The following is a 16,999-nucleotide window of genomic DNA, read 5'->3' as shown; positions in this document are numbered from 1 at the left end:
AGTTTTCTTAAAATGAAATCCAGATGTAAACTTAACAAACATAAATCACATTATTGTGTTTCCTTGCAAGTTTGGAGAAATGTTGTTGGCAAAATACATTTAGACCCTCATTAACTATCTATGTAATGAAACGAATCAAGCGCACCATATATGACGACGACAACAACAAAAAAAAAATGAATAAAAATACTATTTCAAGTGGAATGGAAGCATTTTGGTAAACACTAGTAAAATCTAATAGCCAACATATTTACATATAGTTTCCCGAAAAAAATTGCAAAGAAAATATTTGCGACTTATAATTAAGGGTAGCAAATCGTGTGAGTTGGGTTCTTACTGAATCAATATGGATACGTGAATATGACTTAACTCAATAAGGAATAACTTGAACTCGACTTATTAAGAAAATTTTCAACCCGAATACGAATCCGGCATGCCGTCTTCAAACTCGAGCACGACCTCGCATACGACACAGACTCGTTAACAGCACGATATACTAACATATAAGTTGGCATGACACGATAATAGCATAATACGGATTAACAATTTGAATTCACCTAATATTCACGATAAAAACTTGATTTATACTATAACAATACAATAACGGTCCAAACTAATTTACACGATTATACCTTAATATTACAAGATAAATTTGATTTACACTAACTAATATATAACTTTTTTTAAGTTATCCGAACATAATCCAACCCACTTTTTTTAAGTTATCCGAACATAATCCAACCCAACTAGAAATTATTGAGTCCTAACGAGCCAATTAGATAAAGACACAAATCCATGAAGATTTTATTCGAACCCATTAATTTTGGTTTTCGCATTGAAAATTATCAATCCAAGTATCCAACTTTTTATAGGCAGAGGGGTAAAATGTGAAATATAATAAAGATGAAGGACAGTTATGATAATAGCAGGAAAAACACATTGTTCTCAACAAAACAAAAAATGATAAATAATAATCATGATGAAACTAAAATAGAAAATCCACCGCAAACTCAAGTCAAGTCTGAGACCCCATCGATCGGCTACCTCAAATTCCATCTATTCATTGGGTCCAGCTTCAAGGTTTCTACGTTGATCCTCAAATCGCACATCAGCTCAAACTATACGTTTTTTGAGGTAATTTTGCTAATTTACTTGTTTATAGAGAAATCGTTACGCTTATCTGTGAAAATTTTGCTGAATTTCCCTTAGCTTTGCCTCGTTGCAATTATGGACTGTGTCTCAGTTCCAGGGTTTGTTTTATGTGTTTATATGTATAATTAATGTGGTTGTGCTCTTAATTTAGTTTGTAGTTGAGCGAATTGTGAATTTAATGATGATTGTTGCTTACTCTTGGATTTCGGTTAGTTTGATTGTGATGCGAAAGTTTTGGAAGCTTAAGTGGTTTTTCATCTGAATTGACGTTTCGGTCGTTCACTGTTAGTTTGGAAATTGTGTATTTGAAGTTGATGGAGAATTATATTTGCATTTTTGTCTGAACTTTGATGATTGAGCGTTACTAGAATTTCCTCTACTGTTGGTAATAACTGAAGGATATGTCTTCTGTGGTAGTGGGAGGGTAGAGGAGGTGAAGATTTGATCTTGGAGCGTAGATTATGTACCGGTCTGGGGCCGCAACCACTAACTGAGGTGGAATGCCAACAGATAGTGGGGACTCTGTTGTTACCCTAGATCAAGTCCCGTGTTGGAGTGATTCAGAGTTTAGGTACTCATATGAGAATGAAGATTCAGGGTTCCAGAATCTGCATTTTCCAGACCCGTTGACTGCAGCATCTGAAGGGGAGAATGGTGGAAATGGAATGGTATCGAAGTTTCCCATGGATCGTGAAATTAACTCAAAAATATATCTTTGGAGGGGCAACCCGTGGGATCTTGAGGTGGATGCTGTTGTAAATTCAACCAATGAGGTGAGTAGGCAATCATTGTTATACCCCGATAATCATCTACTTGAAATGACTTATGTAACAGTTCCGGCTTAAGCCTGCCATTTCAAATGTTTATGCTTGTCTGTATTATCCATGCTTTTTCCTCTAGAATTCGGAATGACAATATCAAAAAAGCTTGTCATAGTCTCATACTTTTCTGTCTTATACTATAAGATATTCCGAATCCCCCAGCTCTTAAATTCCTGTGATTTCTACTTGCTCAAAAGCTGTACATCTTTCATTCTTTTGAACATTATTTTTTATATACATGTTCCATATGCATGTGTTTAGTATTTACACAGCTTTTTATGGTATCTTGGTAGCAAATGTCTCAGGATTTATTTTCTTCGATTCAATCACAAAAATATTTCTTCTGCCTAATCATCCATATCTTAGTAGCCTTGAGAAATTGCGAACTCCTCTGAGCTCTAGCTGTCCAGTTGAGCGAACTTTAGAGCTTATGTTGGCCTTTTCTATTTTCACGTAGGTTTATTGGATCCTTACATCTAATCATTTCAATCTTGTTTTCTTGAATGGTTTGTCGTTCAGAAAATCTCATGTTATTTTGGCTGTTTGACAGAACTTAGATGAAGCTCATAGTAGTCCTGGTTTGCATGCTGCAGCAGGACCGGGCCTTGCAGAAGAATGTTCAACCCTGGTGAGCTATAACTTTAGTCTAATTAAACAGGGTCATACTCCTCGATATTCTTCACTATATTGCAATTATATTTGTCGTATTTAAGAGGGCAATGTCATAAAGAATCTTGTTTCACTTTAGTAGTGAGTCGATGTGGATGTTGAATGTATAACCAAATCTGAATGGCAGACACAATTTCATCAAATTCAAGGTTCCTTGAGATTGGCAACAGAGTTAATATCATGTAGGAGGCTATGATCTAAGAGCATCCGCAATGGCGGACGTCCACGCGGAATTCCCACCGGCGTGCGGGAATTCCGTGGCGGACGTCCGCCATTGAGCGTCCCAGGCACGGATACGGAATTCCGCGAAGGAATTCGCAGTTCCGCGGCGTTCCGCGGAATTCCGTGCGGACGTCCGCCATTGCACTAACGCTCGCGGAATTCTGCGCGGAATTCCCTTTTAATGCATTAATATTTTTTTTTCGGTTCCGAGGAGTGAGAAGCCGGTTTTTATTTCTATGTACTTTTTTTAATAATTATGTACTTTTTTTGATGAATTATGTTTTTTTTAAATAAAGTGGTTGCATTTTCTCCGTATTCGCGTCGAAATTTTAATTCCATAAATTGTTTACTTCCGGAAATTGTCTAATTTCTGAATTTGTGAATTTTTTTTAATTGTGGGAATTCCTTCGGGAATTCCGCTGGGAATTCCGCCACTGTGCAGTGGGAATTCCTTATGACGTGGCAGGAGGTGTTTTTGGGAATTCCGCGGGGAATTACGCCGGGAATTCCGCACCACTGTGGATGCTCTAATCTACCATTTATATTGCAATGTGCTAACACTAGATGCTAGACATGACTAGGTGAGGATAGTGAAGTAAAGATGGGTTTGCATTAATTAACATTTGATAGGACAAAACGTCGACACTGTAATAACTTAAAAGCTACAGTAATATTCACAAATTTGATCTTAGCAAAATAGGATAGTCCTCATTGTCATTATGTAGAAACGACTAATGGCCTTTTAAATTATGTACAAACTTGTAAGGTTGTGATGTCGTGATTTGTGTTTTATCATTTTGTAGGGTGGCTGTCGAACAGGAATGGCAAAAGTTACTAATGCTTATGATCTTCCAGCAAGGTGGTTATCCCAAAACATGCTTGTAGTTATTATTCAGCTGTTCATTTGCTGTACTGGGAAATTCATATACTTTCGTGCATTTTCAGTTTGTATCTTTACATCAAACCACTTGGCTTGTGAAGAAGATATGTCCGGACTTAAATTAAGAGTTGGCACAATAGTTTTAAGATTTGCTCTACTTATCTATATAGTCTTTGGTGAATATATTGGTCTTCAGGTTCTGTAACTTAGCAGTAAAAATTAGGATGCAATGTCTATGTTCTCCCTAACTTTTATTCAAAAAATAAGATTTCTTGTACTTTTCAGGAGGGTCATACATACTGTAGGTCCCAAATATGCCGTAAAGTATCACACCGCTGCAGAGAATGCACTCAGTCATTGTTATCGATCTTGCCTTGAACTTCTCATTGATAATGGACTTCGCAGGTGGGTTCAGTGACCTGATGTCTTTACTAGCTGTTAATTCTTCAATGTGTCATTCCTCTAATAAGTAAAATAGTGGGATTGAGCTCTTTTGAAAATCAATTACAGCATTGCTATGGGCTGTATATACACAGAAGCCAAAAACTATCCACGAGAACCAGCTGCACATGTGGCCATAAGTAAGTAGTTCCCTTACAGTTTTTCTATCTATAATATATTTCAATTTACCTGAACTGAAACCCATGCCCACTCCATTTTGTTTACTGGAATGCTTTTACAATTTTAGTACATACCTCTGTATTTTGTCATGAAACCCAATGTGTATCTTTCCTTTAGGAACCGTGAGGCGATTTCTTGAGAAACAAAAGGACAAAATACATGCAGTCGTTTTCTGTACCACAACATCATCTGATACAGAGATATACAAAAGGTTTGTTCACTGAAACTACCCATCACTTGATCTAGTGATGCATATGAAGCATGACTCTTACTTTGTCATACATTTGTTTCTTCTTGCTACAGATTGCTTCCGCTTTACTTTCCGCGTGATAAACTTGAAGAGGAGATGGCTGTTTCGAAGCTTCCCGCTGATGTTGGAGATGAAAATGGTGAGACGGTCATAGATGAGCGCAAAATAAGGATACAACCTTTACCCAATTTGAAAAAGACTGCCTCAAGACCTCCACAGACCTCTACTGATCTGGCAGACAGCAATATATCATTAGCAAGACGGTTCGTGGCTCATCGTACTTTTCTAAGCCCTTCTAAGTCATATATGAGGTCATGTAAAAAGCTTAAGGTTTTAACTCTTATCTGGTTAACTATAAGTGTAATGTGTGTTTGTTGTTTTCTACTAGTTCGAAACTTGTTTTGTTGACATACATACGTAGTAGCACACTAGCACTAGACATATTTTTCTTGTAATTGTTAAATCTTCCAAATGATACTTGCTTATGAGCATATTCATCTTTATTTCTGGTTCAGATGGTTTACTTTTCTGTTTAATGAGACCAAAACTCGAACGATTTGGGAACTGTTTCCCTGCATTGACTGTTATCAAAGCATTTCTTCTTTTTCAAACAGGGACTCATCGTACTTGGAGTCTTATCTGGATCCTGCATTCATGTCCCTGATCAAAGATCCAGATCAGAGACGCAGAGAACAATGGGAAAAATCCGCCCAGGCTCGAAATGGTTGGAGTTTTGCTAAAATGCTTGGATATGGAGACATTGGGAGTCCTCCTTTATCAGCTGCTGAAGAATACTCGCTCCATTCTCGATACCTTGCTAAAGCAAATTCACTTAATCTTTCTGATATTGCTGAAATGAAAATTGTGTAAGGAACTGTTAACTTTCTATTTTAATTGATGTTATGCATTTAGGAGGGATCCCTCCCTACAAATGATTTATGTCTAGCTTGACTCAGATTTATCACTGTTACTCAGATCAAAAAATTTGTCGACCATCTCTTTGTTATTATCAGACATAACTTCAATAGTAGGATTTTCCCTGTATGAGCATCCTAATTGATACACAGCCTCTTGTCTTAATTTTAGCTACCGGGGTGGGGTTGATAGTGAAGGTCGTCCGGTGATGGTGGTGGTTGGAGCACACTTTCTCCTAAGATGTCTTGATCTGGAGCGGTTTGTGCTTTACATAGTGAAGGTAAATGACCACATTTCAAGTATTTAATTTATTGGACCACTGCTTCATGGCCCTAAATATGTATAATTAATGGCATCTATCTACTTTTTTGAATCCTTACTTGCCTTATTTGCTAGATGACTATATTATTATTCTGTTTTCAGGAGTTTGAGCCCTTGATACAGAAGCCTTACACAATAGTTTATTTCCACTCTACTGCATCATTGCAGATGTGAGTATTTCCTTGACAGATTATTCTCTGAATGCCATTTCACTGTTTGTTTTAAATTCCGTACAAAATGAGCAAACTGCAGCATCTAATTACAAATTCCTATTCAACAGACAACCAGATCTGGGGTGGATGAAAAGGTTAGAGCAAATACTTGGTCGGAAGCACCAACGCAATCTCCATGTATGACAACTCTCTTTAAAAGCTCCTAGACAGACATATTCCCTTCACATGCTCTTCTCACCGCTGTTAGCTTTGTATAATGTAGGCAATATACATTCTCCATCCAACATTTGGTCTGAAGACTGCAATATTAGGATTGCAGATGCTTGTAGATAATGTGGTATGTGTGATCTCAGTTTATCCCGTTACACAACAAGAATAAGTCCCCCAAATTTTAGATACCACATCTCTGTTTTCCTGAAACTCAAGAAACTCTAATGCAATCTTCAGGTCTGGAAGAAGGTGGTCTACATTGACCTTCTTCTGCAGCTATTCAAATTCGTCCCCCGTGAACAACTGACTATTCCAGACTTCGTATTCCAGTGAGTTGCTACGCCTTCCTATCATCACTTTCTTTATCGGCCTCATATAATCAATCCATGTTAATATGAACACCATCTTAACTCCCATGATTGTTTAAAGTCTTAAATGATTACATTATTATGACCCCATATTTATTTTAGCTCATATAGATCTTAGTGATTTATAATTTCATGTTAAGATTGTCTAGAAGAAAATAGAGAAATATAAGTATCATAATATCGCGGTTGCAGGCACGACATAGAGGTCAATGGAGGGAAGGGCTTACTCGTGGATCCAAGAACAAAATATGTATATACAAGACCGTAGCAGCAGATCCAGACTCCAGCGTTTGTGACTTAATCTTAGTCATCATTTCATTTATTTATGGGTCAAGTTGTATTGTAACAAATTACTACAGTAATATTCTCATTGCTTGTATATGTAATATGATCCCTCTTTTCACTCTACAATGTATTTATAATCTTGAATCTTTGTAGGGCAATAAAGTTTTAGGAGTTTTGCAAATTTACATTTCTGAAATGTTGGGTTGTATAGAATCCAAGTGCAGGCATATTCATGCTACAACTAATTTCATATCAACTCTAGACATTCTATTATTCGATAGAATAAATAATTTATCTTAATGAAAAAGACCCAATTTTTATTATACTACCCCTCAGTTGAAAGTATTTGAAATGTTTATAGACTCCATTTGAATCTCATAGTATTTCCTTATATATTTATTGCTGAAATAATACAATTGTGCTACATAAGGAATGATAATGAATTGTTTAACTGAAAAAGGTGATTGTAATGTTCAAAATGTGATTTTAGTAAAGTGATTTCTTTCAGCAACTAACTCAACAAACTAGATTGGTGCCCAAATAATTAGGGCTCAACATTTGTGGAAAACAAATAACATCTGCACGACTACATAATCAATTTGAACATTTTTCATGATTTGGTGTATTTTTCTATGTTACCACAGTCAATATTTTATCTTTTTTCATGTTTCATCTCATATTCCAATATTTGGAACATAAAATCAGTATTTGACATTGAAAACAACGATGTGTATATATGTAGATATGAATGGGGCAACATTATTTCTGAATCAAAGGGCATAAATCACGACCACTACATTTACAAAGACAATTAACCAACATCACTCCCACAAAAAAAGTACACTACTTTATGTTGGGACATTAATCTATAGAACTCCGATTCAAGAATGCAATGCCTCTCTTTTCCATAATACTATGTTAGCACCACAGTATGAGGATTACCTGCAGGGCATCTCTGCCGGCGGGGACGTCTCGTCGTTTTGCCCCATCCTGTAAGGCTTCTGTCCTCCAAACCGGCTTCGATGCTACTGAGTTGCTGTATCAATGGAGCGCAAACCGCGCTTGCAATGGCAGGCGGGACGCTTTCAACCACTGCTCGCCTCCTTCCCCGAGCACCCCCGTTTCTGGTGCCATTTCTTCTTGCTGGCCCCGAGTTCCAAGTATGGCCCGTGGCTCTCATCATCCCTCCAAATATTTGGAGATCTTCTGTCACCTCATGCCTTGCCAGTGATGCTAAACCAGGAAGAACGTCTCGTTGGAAGTCCCTCCACTGCCTTCCTCTTTTTGCATGACCCCTACGAGTTCTGGTTTGAGGAAGCCGAGCTCGCGTCTCTTCGACTTTCTGGGGTTCGGGAATAAAAGGTGCAGGCATGTAGTCTTCTGCTTTCGTTTCGACTAGTTGCAACGCCCTAGCCTCAAAATCATCTATCCCCTGGGATGAATCCACCATTGGTGGTTCATCCTTGACTGATGTGTTCACAACTTCATTACAATCTGAAGACATAGCATTGGCCAACACAAGTAACACTTCTCCCAATGAAACTTCAGAAGGAAGAGCAACAATATCCTCTGTATCAATCTGTTGACACGATGAGATGCCAACTAGAGTTTCGGCTGCATCTCTAAGAACCTCATTCTGATTTTCCCTATTTTCAAATGGCTGCGAGGACACCTCGTTCAGCATTTTCCTTTTCGACCCCATGCTATCATCCTCGCTCTCCTCAAGGATTGGAACTTCCAGATCTATCTCCAAAGTCATCTTGACTCTGGGATCAGTCCGTTCATAACAGGGCAATGAAGGATCTTCAGAGTCACTAACACAACAATTCAAATCAATGTGGTCCTTTATATGAGTGCCCTTTTTTTGGTTTTCTTTCTCCATAATTGGCTCATCAGCAGCAATTTGTTCATCAGGCTCACATGCTACGTTTATATCAATTATCCCATTCTTTCTTCCATCACCCGTTGTCGTCCTTCCTTCAGGGTAGCAATCGACATCCACTGAGGTGGACTTAGGGCATGACCTCTCATTGTCGCGTACATCTGTCTCAAAAATGGGAAAGCCGAGAATTTTCTTAACCGCTTGAGGTTGAGCTGCTGCTTCCTTCACTCTTGTCACAGAATCACATGAAGTAGACATATGTTGTGAGGAAAACAGTTGATTAAGATCTCTAAGTGTTCCATTATTGCTACACAATTCATTGGAAGAATCATGACGGTAGCCTAGTTCTCTCGATATTTCTGATCTTCTCGTATCCATAACCCCATCAACATGCACAGGCTTAGGTCTAAGCCATGGCAAAGCCAGATGATTGTCTTCAGGCTTTCTCTTCCCATCTGCCATATTAAGATCATGCATGGCCACATTCTCATTTGCAAGGCTTTTGGGAAGCGCTTCATTCAAGTTAATATCCATAGCAGGCTTTGGATCAGCATGATACGGACCCTTCAGAAAACTCGCAAAGCCATGATTAGTCGACGAAGATGAATGGTGAAATCCATTTGATTTTAACTCACTCCCCAAACCTCCATTAACATGCCACTTTTGGCCAAAAGATTGCTGGCATGGAGCAGGAGGCTGCAAATGTTTACCGATTGCTTCTGCTGGATTTCTAGAAGTTTCCGGTGTTGTTACCTTGGGAGTAAAACTACTTGATGGATGTGCCCAAGATGAGACAGTCTGAAACCATGAACTGGCAAAAGAAGACGACAAATTAAAGAATGGATAAGAGACAGGAGCATGAGAAGCTATAGGTTCGAACTGGCTATTATTGGAGTGACTATAACATCTATCAGAAGATTCTAAACCATGCTGGAATCCATCTCTCCATTTCTCTTCCCTATTGTAATTACTTGAATACACTCCAGGAGGATGGTGAACCCGGTTAATGGTGCCTTGCCCCGGATGGGAAGATAAATGTGCCTTATCCGGTTGACAACCTTGCATGGCAGAACTTACGTTACCCTTCCAGGATCCTGAAAATACAAGAAATCAAGGCCACTTTAAAAAATTAATAGTACAAGATAAATATTCAGTTTATAACCAAATCGGATATGTTAAAGAATGCAACTTCGACATCACATGCTGATTTTAGCATAACATTATTGGTTGAACTTCAAAAGTTATTTATAACATAACTGGTGTTTATTCCTTCTCTCTCTGGTCGGCATAATGCCACTCAAAAGGATAAACTATTGCATTGACGTGTTAATAGAGGTAAGAAATATTTGACATACCATAACAGCAAAATGTAAAACAGGCTGAAGGCATTATAATACAGTTACAGTATAGATGTGAATTATTATCGTATATCGTTAATTCAAGTAACCATAGAGTTTAGTTTATTTGATCTCATGGCAGCGAGAGAAAATCGGAATATTGAGAAAAGAACTATGGAAGTACATTAAAAATCTGTACCTGCTCTGTTTGCATGGGGAAACCATCCCCTGTCATTAACCTGACTATCAACAGACGAATTTATTGAAATACCATCACGCACGTGCACAGGGTCTCCAGCTACACTTAAAAAACTAGCAGTTGATTTGGCATGCTGGTGTATGGTTTTAGCCTCTCCATTTTCTGAAGTATGACCTAGGAAATCAATTGATGATGGAGCTGCTGCTTCTTCAATTTGAATGGGTTCATTTAAATCAGCCAAACCAACAGAGCTCCTTAAACAGGCAGCAGAAGCTGAAGCTGAAGCATCCACTGGGCGATCAGATTTTTTACCCACGTGACTACCAATGAATGACTTCATAACATTTTCAGGTCCATTGTTCAGATCACCGTTACGACAAGGACTCGATACACCAGATTTTTTGTGCCCCTGCAAATTGTCCTCTTCTTCGGGGTCTACATACTCATCAGCTGGCAGTTGTAGATCAAATAACTTCTTTCTTACTTTCAGTGGTCGTGAGTCTAATGTTTCAGAGTTTATTGTGGTGCACCCATTCGGGAAAGGAAGCCGACCTGGCTGTATAGGGTTCCCTTTTGTGCAAGTTGTGGGAGAACTAAGATTTTCAACTGCAGCAACAGATGTTCTACCATAACCAGAATTTGCCAAAGGAAAACCTGCCATATGCCATTTTCGAGCTTCTTCGGAAGGCACTTGAGGTCCTGGAAGACTTGATGATGATGCTGGTTCCACTGATGCTCGATCACCATTATGTGGTTCACTCTTTTTGAACTCTTCCATCATGTCCCTTTGTATTCTATAAAGACGATGGAGTTCCAAAACCTGAATGCCCAAAGTTGTTCATTGAATACAAGGATATTGACTGCCCCAATTCGAGACCAAATCAACCATCAAATGATTTTCGAATGAGCAATATAATGATAAAAGAAATCCAAAGTACCTGATTCTTAAATACTGCCTCGTGTTCAAGCATTTTTTGTTTCAAGGAGTCTTTCTCATGCCCCAGGTAACCATTTTCTAGAGTCCTACTGCTAGAATCATCATTAACGTCCCTCATTGTGTACAATCCTGGGAAGTAGCTTTTGCAATGCATCTTCGTTCCCATTCCTGTAGGAAATTGGAAACATTAATTGCCAAGTCCATGGAGATATACGGTAATATGTCTCCTTTTATATGCGTATTTTCCACCATTTGCATTACCTAACCTAGGATATCACTGAACTTGAATCTACTGCGTAGATGATATGCTTGCTACACAGAACACAGCTTAGAAACAGCGAAGATTGATACAATTAACACTATGTATATCAACTCTGCAAGCAAGTATGCATTGAAAGCAGATCCTATTTGGACGATCACTCATAAATATACAAGCACCAATCCAATATCAACAAGTAGTTATCAATTAAAAACCCTAAACACGACAGCAGATATTCTTCAAAAGCAAATGGACAATCCAAAATTCCAGCAAATGAAACCACTCATCCCCATAATTTCCAATTCAGGTTACAATTATGACTCTACTCTAAATCAGAGTATCATTCACATAGAAAAATTATTCACAAGGATAAACACTAGCTCCGATTTTCCGTGTTTTCTGTCACAGTCAAACACGGGTAAACCTCAATTGAAAAAAAAATGGAAGAGTCAGAAAAAACGGAAATAAAAGAGGGAAAATTACCTCATAACCACATCCTGAGACCACTTCTCTCCTCAACAATACCAAATCATATAGCAGTGTTTCCGATAATTAAGGAAGGCGGAATTCAGAGGGTTTCATACTGTAAAAGACGAAGCCAACAGAATAGGAAAATGAAAAGTAGAAAATAAAAGAAGCTAAAGTGGCAGCAGTAAATATCGGGAAATGGAGGAGAGAAGTTAGCGTTTTGGTAACCCCATTGAAGAAGCTTAGATCCTCACCAAATTCTAACTGAATATTGGGAGATTTCGATCTGCTGGGTCTCTCTCTCTCTCACTGAGAGAAGGAAAAAAAAAGGTAGCAAATTTAGAAAGAGAGAGAATGAGAAGAAATGAAATAAAAAAAGTGAGAATTTTATGCAAGTGTATATATTTAATTATTATACTATATACTAAGGAGTATTTAATTAGTAATATGGATTTTGTAGAGAGAGAGAGAGAGAGATCCCAGATAAGAAATCTTAACACAAACAAACGACCTTCTAAGAACAGTGACATAAAATTTTGTCAACATCCGGTCTCTTTATATTCTCTGCTTTTCCTCTCTCTCTCTCTAAAATATCTCTCTCACACAGACTGAAAATACTAATTCCATCTAAGTTTATATGATCAGATTTAGTCACTTACTTATCCAAGATTTTGGCGTAATTATAAGACTTAAAATTTTAAAGTTATTTTTTTTATCTTTTCTTTAATACAATATTCATTATTTTTTGGTAAAATTTTTTATATCATCTATAAAAACAAGTAGTACTAACTACTAGCTTTGCTATTTGGACAACTTCTACTGTGTAAAATGAAAGTTACTTTTTTATATATTAAAGATAATTTATTTAAGATTGTGCATAGCGCATAGTTTTTTATGACAAAACATTTTTTGATTTATTTAAGAAAAATTTAAATAACTTAAAAAAACTAAAGAAGAGGTATGCATTAGAGATACAAAATATAAAAATACTAAATGCACTAAAAGAGAATTAAAATGCTTTAAAAACTAATTGAAAATGATAAAAGTAAATAAATTTATTAAAAAAGAATTAAAAGTACTTTACAAAAAATTAAATGAGTAACAAATAGAAAATATAAAAACTTAAATATATTAAGAATTATGAAACTACTAATTGAAAATGATAAAAGTAAATAAATTTATTAAAAAGGAATTAAAAGTACTTTACAAAAAATTAAATGAATTACAAATAGAAAATATAAAAACTTAAATATATTAAGAATTACGAAACTTTATAAGAGAATAGTGAAAACATAAAAACATTAAACATATTAATTAGTAGAAATTTAAATATGTTTGATAGAATGAATAAGAGATATTTATTATAAAAAGCATTAGTAATAAAGAATGGAAAAAGGTATAGAGAATTCCAATCAATCAAAATTGAATATATGAAACGCTCTTAACTCGAGTCTCGCAGACCAACAGCTACAGATATCAATAGAATAGATCTTATATAGTATTATTGGGACATTTTTTAGTACAACTGTACCACTTTGTTCCCACGTAGATAAGTCTGGATTTAGTGGATTTTTTATGAATTGCAACCTAGTAATTTATTTTTTAGCTCATCTACTATGATGGATATTTATTTTCATAAATAAGGGTTTGGTAGTTGTTGTCCAAACATGTGTAGTTACGTATAACATCTCTTAGTAATGTACAGAAGATAATTAAAGCATATATTCCACTATGTTTGTTCTACTGGATCATGGACTTATTTTTCTAACATTAACAAAAACATTAAATGTTTTTTAAAAATGTAATATAGTACATAGTATTTATTATCATAAACATTAGAGAAGATTATTTTAGTTCAATTTAAAAATGAATTGCGCATTCCAGAAAAAATTAAGGACTGATTTCGCCCAACAAAAGGTGTATGAATTTATTAAGAAAGTAAACAATCATAATGTCAGTTATACATTAATAGCAAACAAAACTAATAAATCTAAGTTGTAAAAAAGATGAACATATCGAGTTTTAATCCATATCGTCAAGCAAACAAGCCATTTATTCGTAATTTTAATTGATGGATTATGCTTACATGCCGATATTTGGGATTGCTCCTTACCAACAAGCACAATTGACCAACCAGAATGTTTCTAATCGATCTGTTGCTTACTTAAACATTTTCATTTTGCCATAAGCTACCTTATATTGTTATTTAAGTTTTTTCGGTTACAAATACACATTCTATTTTATTTTACTTTACTTTACTTTTTTAAACATTTGCTAGGTGAAAATGAAAATATGGCGGTAAATAAGGATATAAAGATCATCCATAACAATCATTTAATTTTAAATTTTCATTTTTTTTTTAATTTTTCATTTTTCAATTAGTGGGTTGATAAGGAGTACTCCATGACACTACAAATAGGTAAATTACTTATTAAAAACATTAAAATTACAAGTCCTAAAAAAAATACTATGTAGTACTATAAGGACATTGGCAATGGGGGCCGATAGCAAGGGCCTATCTATCGGCCCCCTCATCGGCTCTCCTAGGTCACCATTGTGGGGGGAGGGCCGATCCCCCCCTCCCCTCCAACGCCTCCGCCCCTTGACCGATAAATCGCCCCAGCCAATGGCGCATGGGCTCCGCATCGGCCCTCGATGGGCATCCATTGCGGAGGCTCGGGCAGATGACGGAGCCGATTTCACTTTTTTTTAATTCTATTACTTCTATATATACATCCTTCCTCCATTACACACATTCACTCTCATCATTTTATTTCTATTCATCCCTTTCATTTCACACATTCATCTCTCTAGCAAAATGAATCCCAATGATGGCAATAATTCCAGCGAAAACCAGTTTACTGGCCAGGGAGGTGGGTTTTCGAACCTACTAGCGGGAAACCAATATCCCAGAGGCGACCAATTTCCTGTGGAAAACAAACTCAAATTCCGTCTCAAGGAGGTCTACCTTTTTTCCACGGCACCCAATACGCCTGCTTACCACAAAGGGCTACGTCGGTGCTAGTAGACCGATGAACACATCGAGTTCCGGCGATGATGTCTACCGCCCAACGATGAGCCCAAGCGCGTTTGGTACTCCCGGGACTGACGAATCCATTGTTCCGTTAAGAGACTTGAACTTCAGCACCGACGAGTACGAGGTGTCTGATATGGAGCCATCTCCTCCTAGGGCGAAGGCGGTGGCGAAGGAGAAGAGGAAGGAGAAAGTGGGAGCCAAGTCTTCTGAGGGCGGGCAGGGTGGGCACACAAGGAGTACCTACTCCATCGAGGAGTCGATTGCTCTTGCTCGTTGTAGCCAACAATCAGGGTGAGGGCGGTTTCTGGGGGCGTATCACGCAACGATACGAACAAGGCAAGCCCGATGGAGCCCCGACACACAAGCCCGACGATCTACGCAAGCATTGGAAACACCTGGTGTTCGAGTGCGCTAAATTTCACGGTATCTACGATGGCAACTTGCGGGAAATGCGTAACGGAGAGAACGAACCCTCCGTTAGAGAGTTGTCGATGAAAGAGTTTAGGGCCATTGTCAACTCAAAAGGATTCAATTACTGGGATACATATCAGCAACTGAAGGATTTTCCCAAATTCAAAACGAGTATGTCAAAGGCGTTGCAGACGAGATCGGTGCGGACACGTCTGACGCTCTCCGGGAGCTATAGCAGCAGCGTAGCGGAGCCAATAGACTTGTCAGATGACCAATCACCCATTGAGCCTACTCCTCAGCGCCCAATGGGCGTGAAAGCAGCGAAGGCAAAAGCGAGGAAGGGGAAGGCAGAGTCCAGCGGAACGGATGCCCAATCCGCACCGGTCCAGGCTAACAATGCATTGGGTCATGCCGCCTTCGCACAATCGATGGTGGGCCTCTACAACATGCACATGAAATCCAATTCTCGATCTGTGAAGAAGTCCATCTGGAACACCATCCAAAGGTTGAAGAAGAAGATGGGTCTTGACGAGGATGACGATCTGGAACCCAATGATTGATGTGTGTTTGTTGTTTTTATCTATCTTTTTTTTAATGTAGTATTTTTTTTAATGAACTATTTTTTTTAATGTAGTATTTTTTTAAATGAAATTTGCTCCTTTTTTATTATCTTGTCTTAAAAAATGAAATATATAAAAATAAAAATGATGAGGTGGAAATGAGATAGGTACTGAGATAGGCTCTCTGTGATGGGCTCTCATTGCAGGGAGATAGGCTTTGGGATGGGCCTGCTGACGTGACAGGAAAAAATGAAGATAGGATATTAGATGAGCTCCGGAGATAGGCCCTTATCGCTAATGCCCTAAAGCAAAATAGGTTGAAACTCCAAATCAAGAAAAGAAGGTTGAGGGTTGGAACGAAAGTCTAACAAGAATTCTTGGAATATCATATAGTACAAATTTGTATATTTTTGGTTACTAAGATTCAAAAGGTTTATCTACCCCAAGAGTGCAGATTAATATACTTCACCTCGTTGTCTCATACTTCAGTTTTGCAAAACAATAATTAGAACATTTAAAGCTCCAAATCAATCCCCTCCCACAACCCGCAATCATCCCATTGAAGTTGGACTAACTCATTCAACCAAATAAAACAATAGCATAAGCAATAAATGTAATGATTTAAAGGTGAAGTTTGACTAACTCATTTTTCTTAGTATGTAATACCTCAACACATTGGAGACTTGATGGAAGCACAATCTAAGATAATGGGTAGATTCGATGAATTGGAACATAAGAACATAGCCAACGAAGAACTAAATTTTGCTCACTTCCCCCATGCCTAATCCCATAGTAATTTGATGGACTCCATTATATATTAATACCAAATTTGATTGAGGCAAACGAAAAATTAACTACTCTATTTATTTATTGTTACTGTGAAAATTACTTAATATATTTATGAATTATTATAACAACCGCAATAAATTTCTAAAGCAACCAAATATGTCTCGTTATTCATTATTCATCACTATCCGAATTAAAACACGCGACCATATTATTGTACAACATTAATAAATTTG

At 37.3% G+C, this 16,999-nt stretch overlaps 2 protein-coding genes across 4 annotated transcripts; one reads left to right on the top strand and one right to left on the bottom strand.

Annotated features, from left to right (window-relative positions):
- The first annotated feature begins 985 nt into the window (after positions 1-985).
- On the top strand, positions 986-7,068 carry LOC121770075 (protein GDAP2 homolog). Its single transcript, XM_042166877.1, has 15 exons — positions 986-1,134; positions 1,570-1,925; positions 2,524-2,601; positions 3,668-3,723; positions 4,030-4,149; positions 4,255-4,325; positions 4,483-4,576; positions 4,669-4,878; positions 5,230-5,481; positions 5,702-5,810; positions 5,954-6,021; positions 6,132-6,201; positions 6,287-6,361; positions 6,472-6,563; positions 6,795-7,068. The coding sequence occupies exons 2-15, from the start codon at positions 1,653-1,655 to the stop codon at positions 6,868-6,870; spliced, it is 1,644 nt and encodes a 547-aa protein (XP_042022811.1). The 5' UTR covers positions 986-1,134; positions 1,570-1,652; the 3' UTR covers positions 6,871-7,068.
- A 526-nt stretch (positions 7,069-7,594) lies between these two features.
- Positions 7,595-12,347, bottom strand: LOC121771815. Of its 3 annotated transcripts, XM_042168708.1 has the most exons (5): positions 12,224-12,343; positions 11,985-12,084; positions 11,244-11,410; positions 10,306-11,125; positions 7,595-9,863 (listed from the first exon to the last, which is right to left on the bottom strand). In XM_042168708.1, exons 3-5 carry the CDS (start codon positions 11,406-11,408, stop codon positions 7,801-7,803), a joined length of 3,048 nt encoding a protein of 1,015 aa, XP_042024642.1. In that variant the 5' UTR covers positions 11,409-11,410; positions 11,985-12,084; positions 12,224-12,343; the 3' UTR covers positions 7,595-7,800. The 3 variants fall into 3 exon arrangements, with proteins under 3 accessions (XP_042024642.1, XP_042024643.1, XP_042024641.1); XM_042168709.1 differs by having other exon boundaries at positions 10,306-11,165; positions 11,985-12,347; XM_042168707.1 differs by having other exon boundaries at positions 11,985-12,347.
- Positions 12,348-16,999: the final 4,652 nt, after the last annotated feature.

This window comes from Salvia splendens, chromosome 16, assembly GCF_004379255.2.
Source record: "Salvia splendens isolate huo1 chromosome 16, SspV2, whole genome shotgun sequence".
Classification (NCBI taxonomy): Eukaryota; Viridiplantae; Streptophyta; class Magnoliopsida; order Lamiales; family Lamiaceae; genus Salvia; species Salvia splendens.
This window is presented reverse-complemented; position numbering and strand designations above follow the sequence as displayed.

What these genes read in the sequence shown, in the direction of transcription:
- LOC121770075 (XM_042166877.1), top strand. Translation starts at nt 1,653, where the DNA reads ATGCCAACAGATAGTGGGGACTCTGTTGTTACCCTAGATCAAGTCCCG. An exon ending in GATACAGAGATATACAAAAG is followed by an intron (nt 4,577 to 4,668) that starts GTTTGTTCACTG and finishes TTCTTGCTACAG; the next exon opens with ATTGCTTCCGCTTTACTTTC. An exon ending in TTGTGCTTTACATAGTGAAG is followed by an intron (nt 5,811 to 5,953) that starts GTAAATGACCAC and finishes TTCTGTTTTCAG; the next exon opens with GAGTTTGAGCCCTTGATACA.
- LOC121771815 (XM_042168707.1), bottom strand. Translation starts at nt 11,408, where the DNA reads ATGGGAACGAAGATGCATTGCAAAAGCTACTTCCCAGGATTGTACACA. An exon ending in AGGCAGTATTTAAGAATCAG is followed by an intron (nt 11,126 to 11,243) that starts GTACTTTGGATT and finishes TTGGGCATTCAG; the next exon opens with GTTTTGGAACTCCATCGTCT. An exon ending in TCCCCATGCAAACAGAGCAG is followed by an intron (nt 9,864 to 10,305) that starts GTACAGATTTTT and finishes TTGTATTTTCAG; the next exon opens with GATCCTGGAAGGGTAACGTA.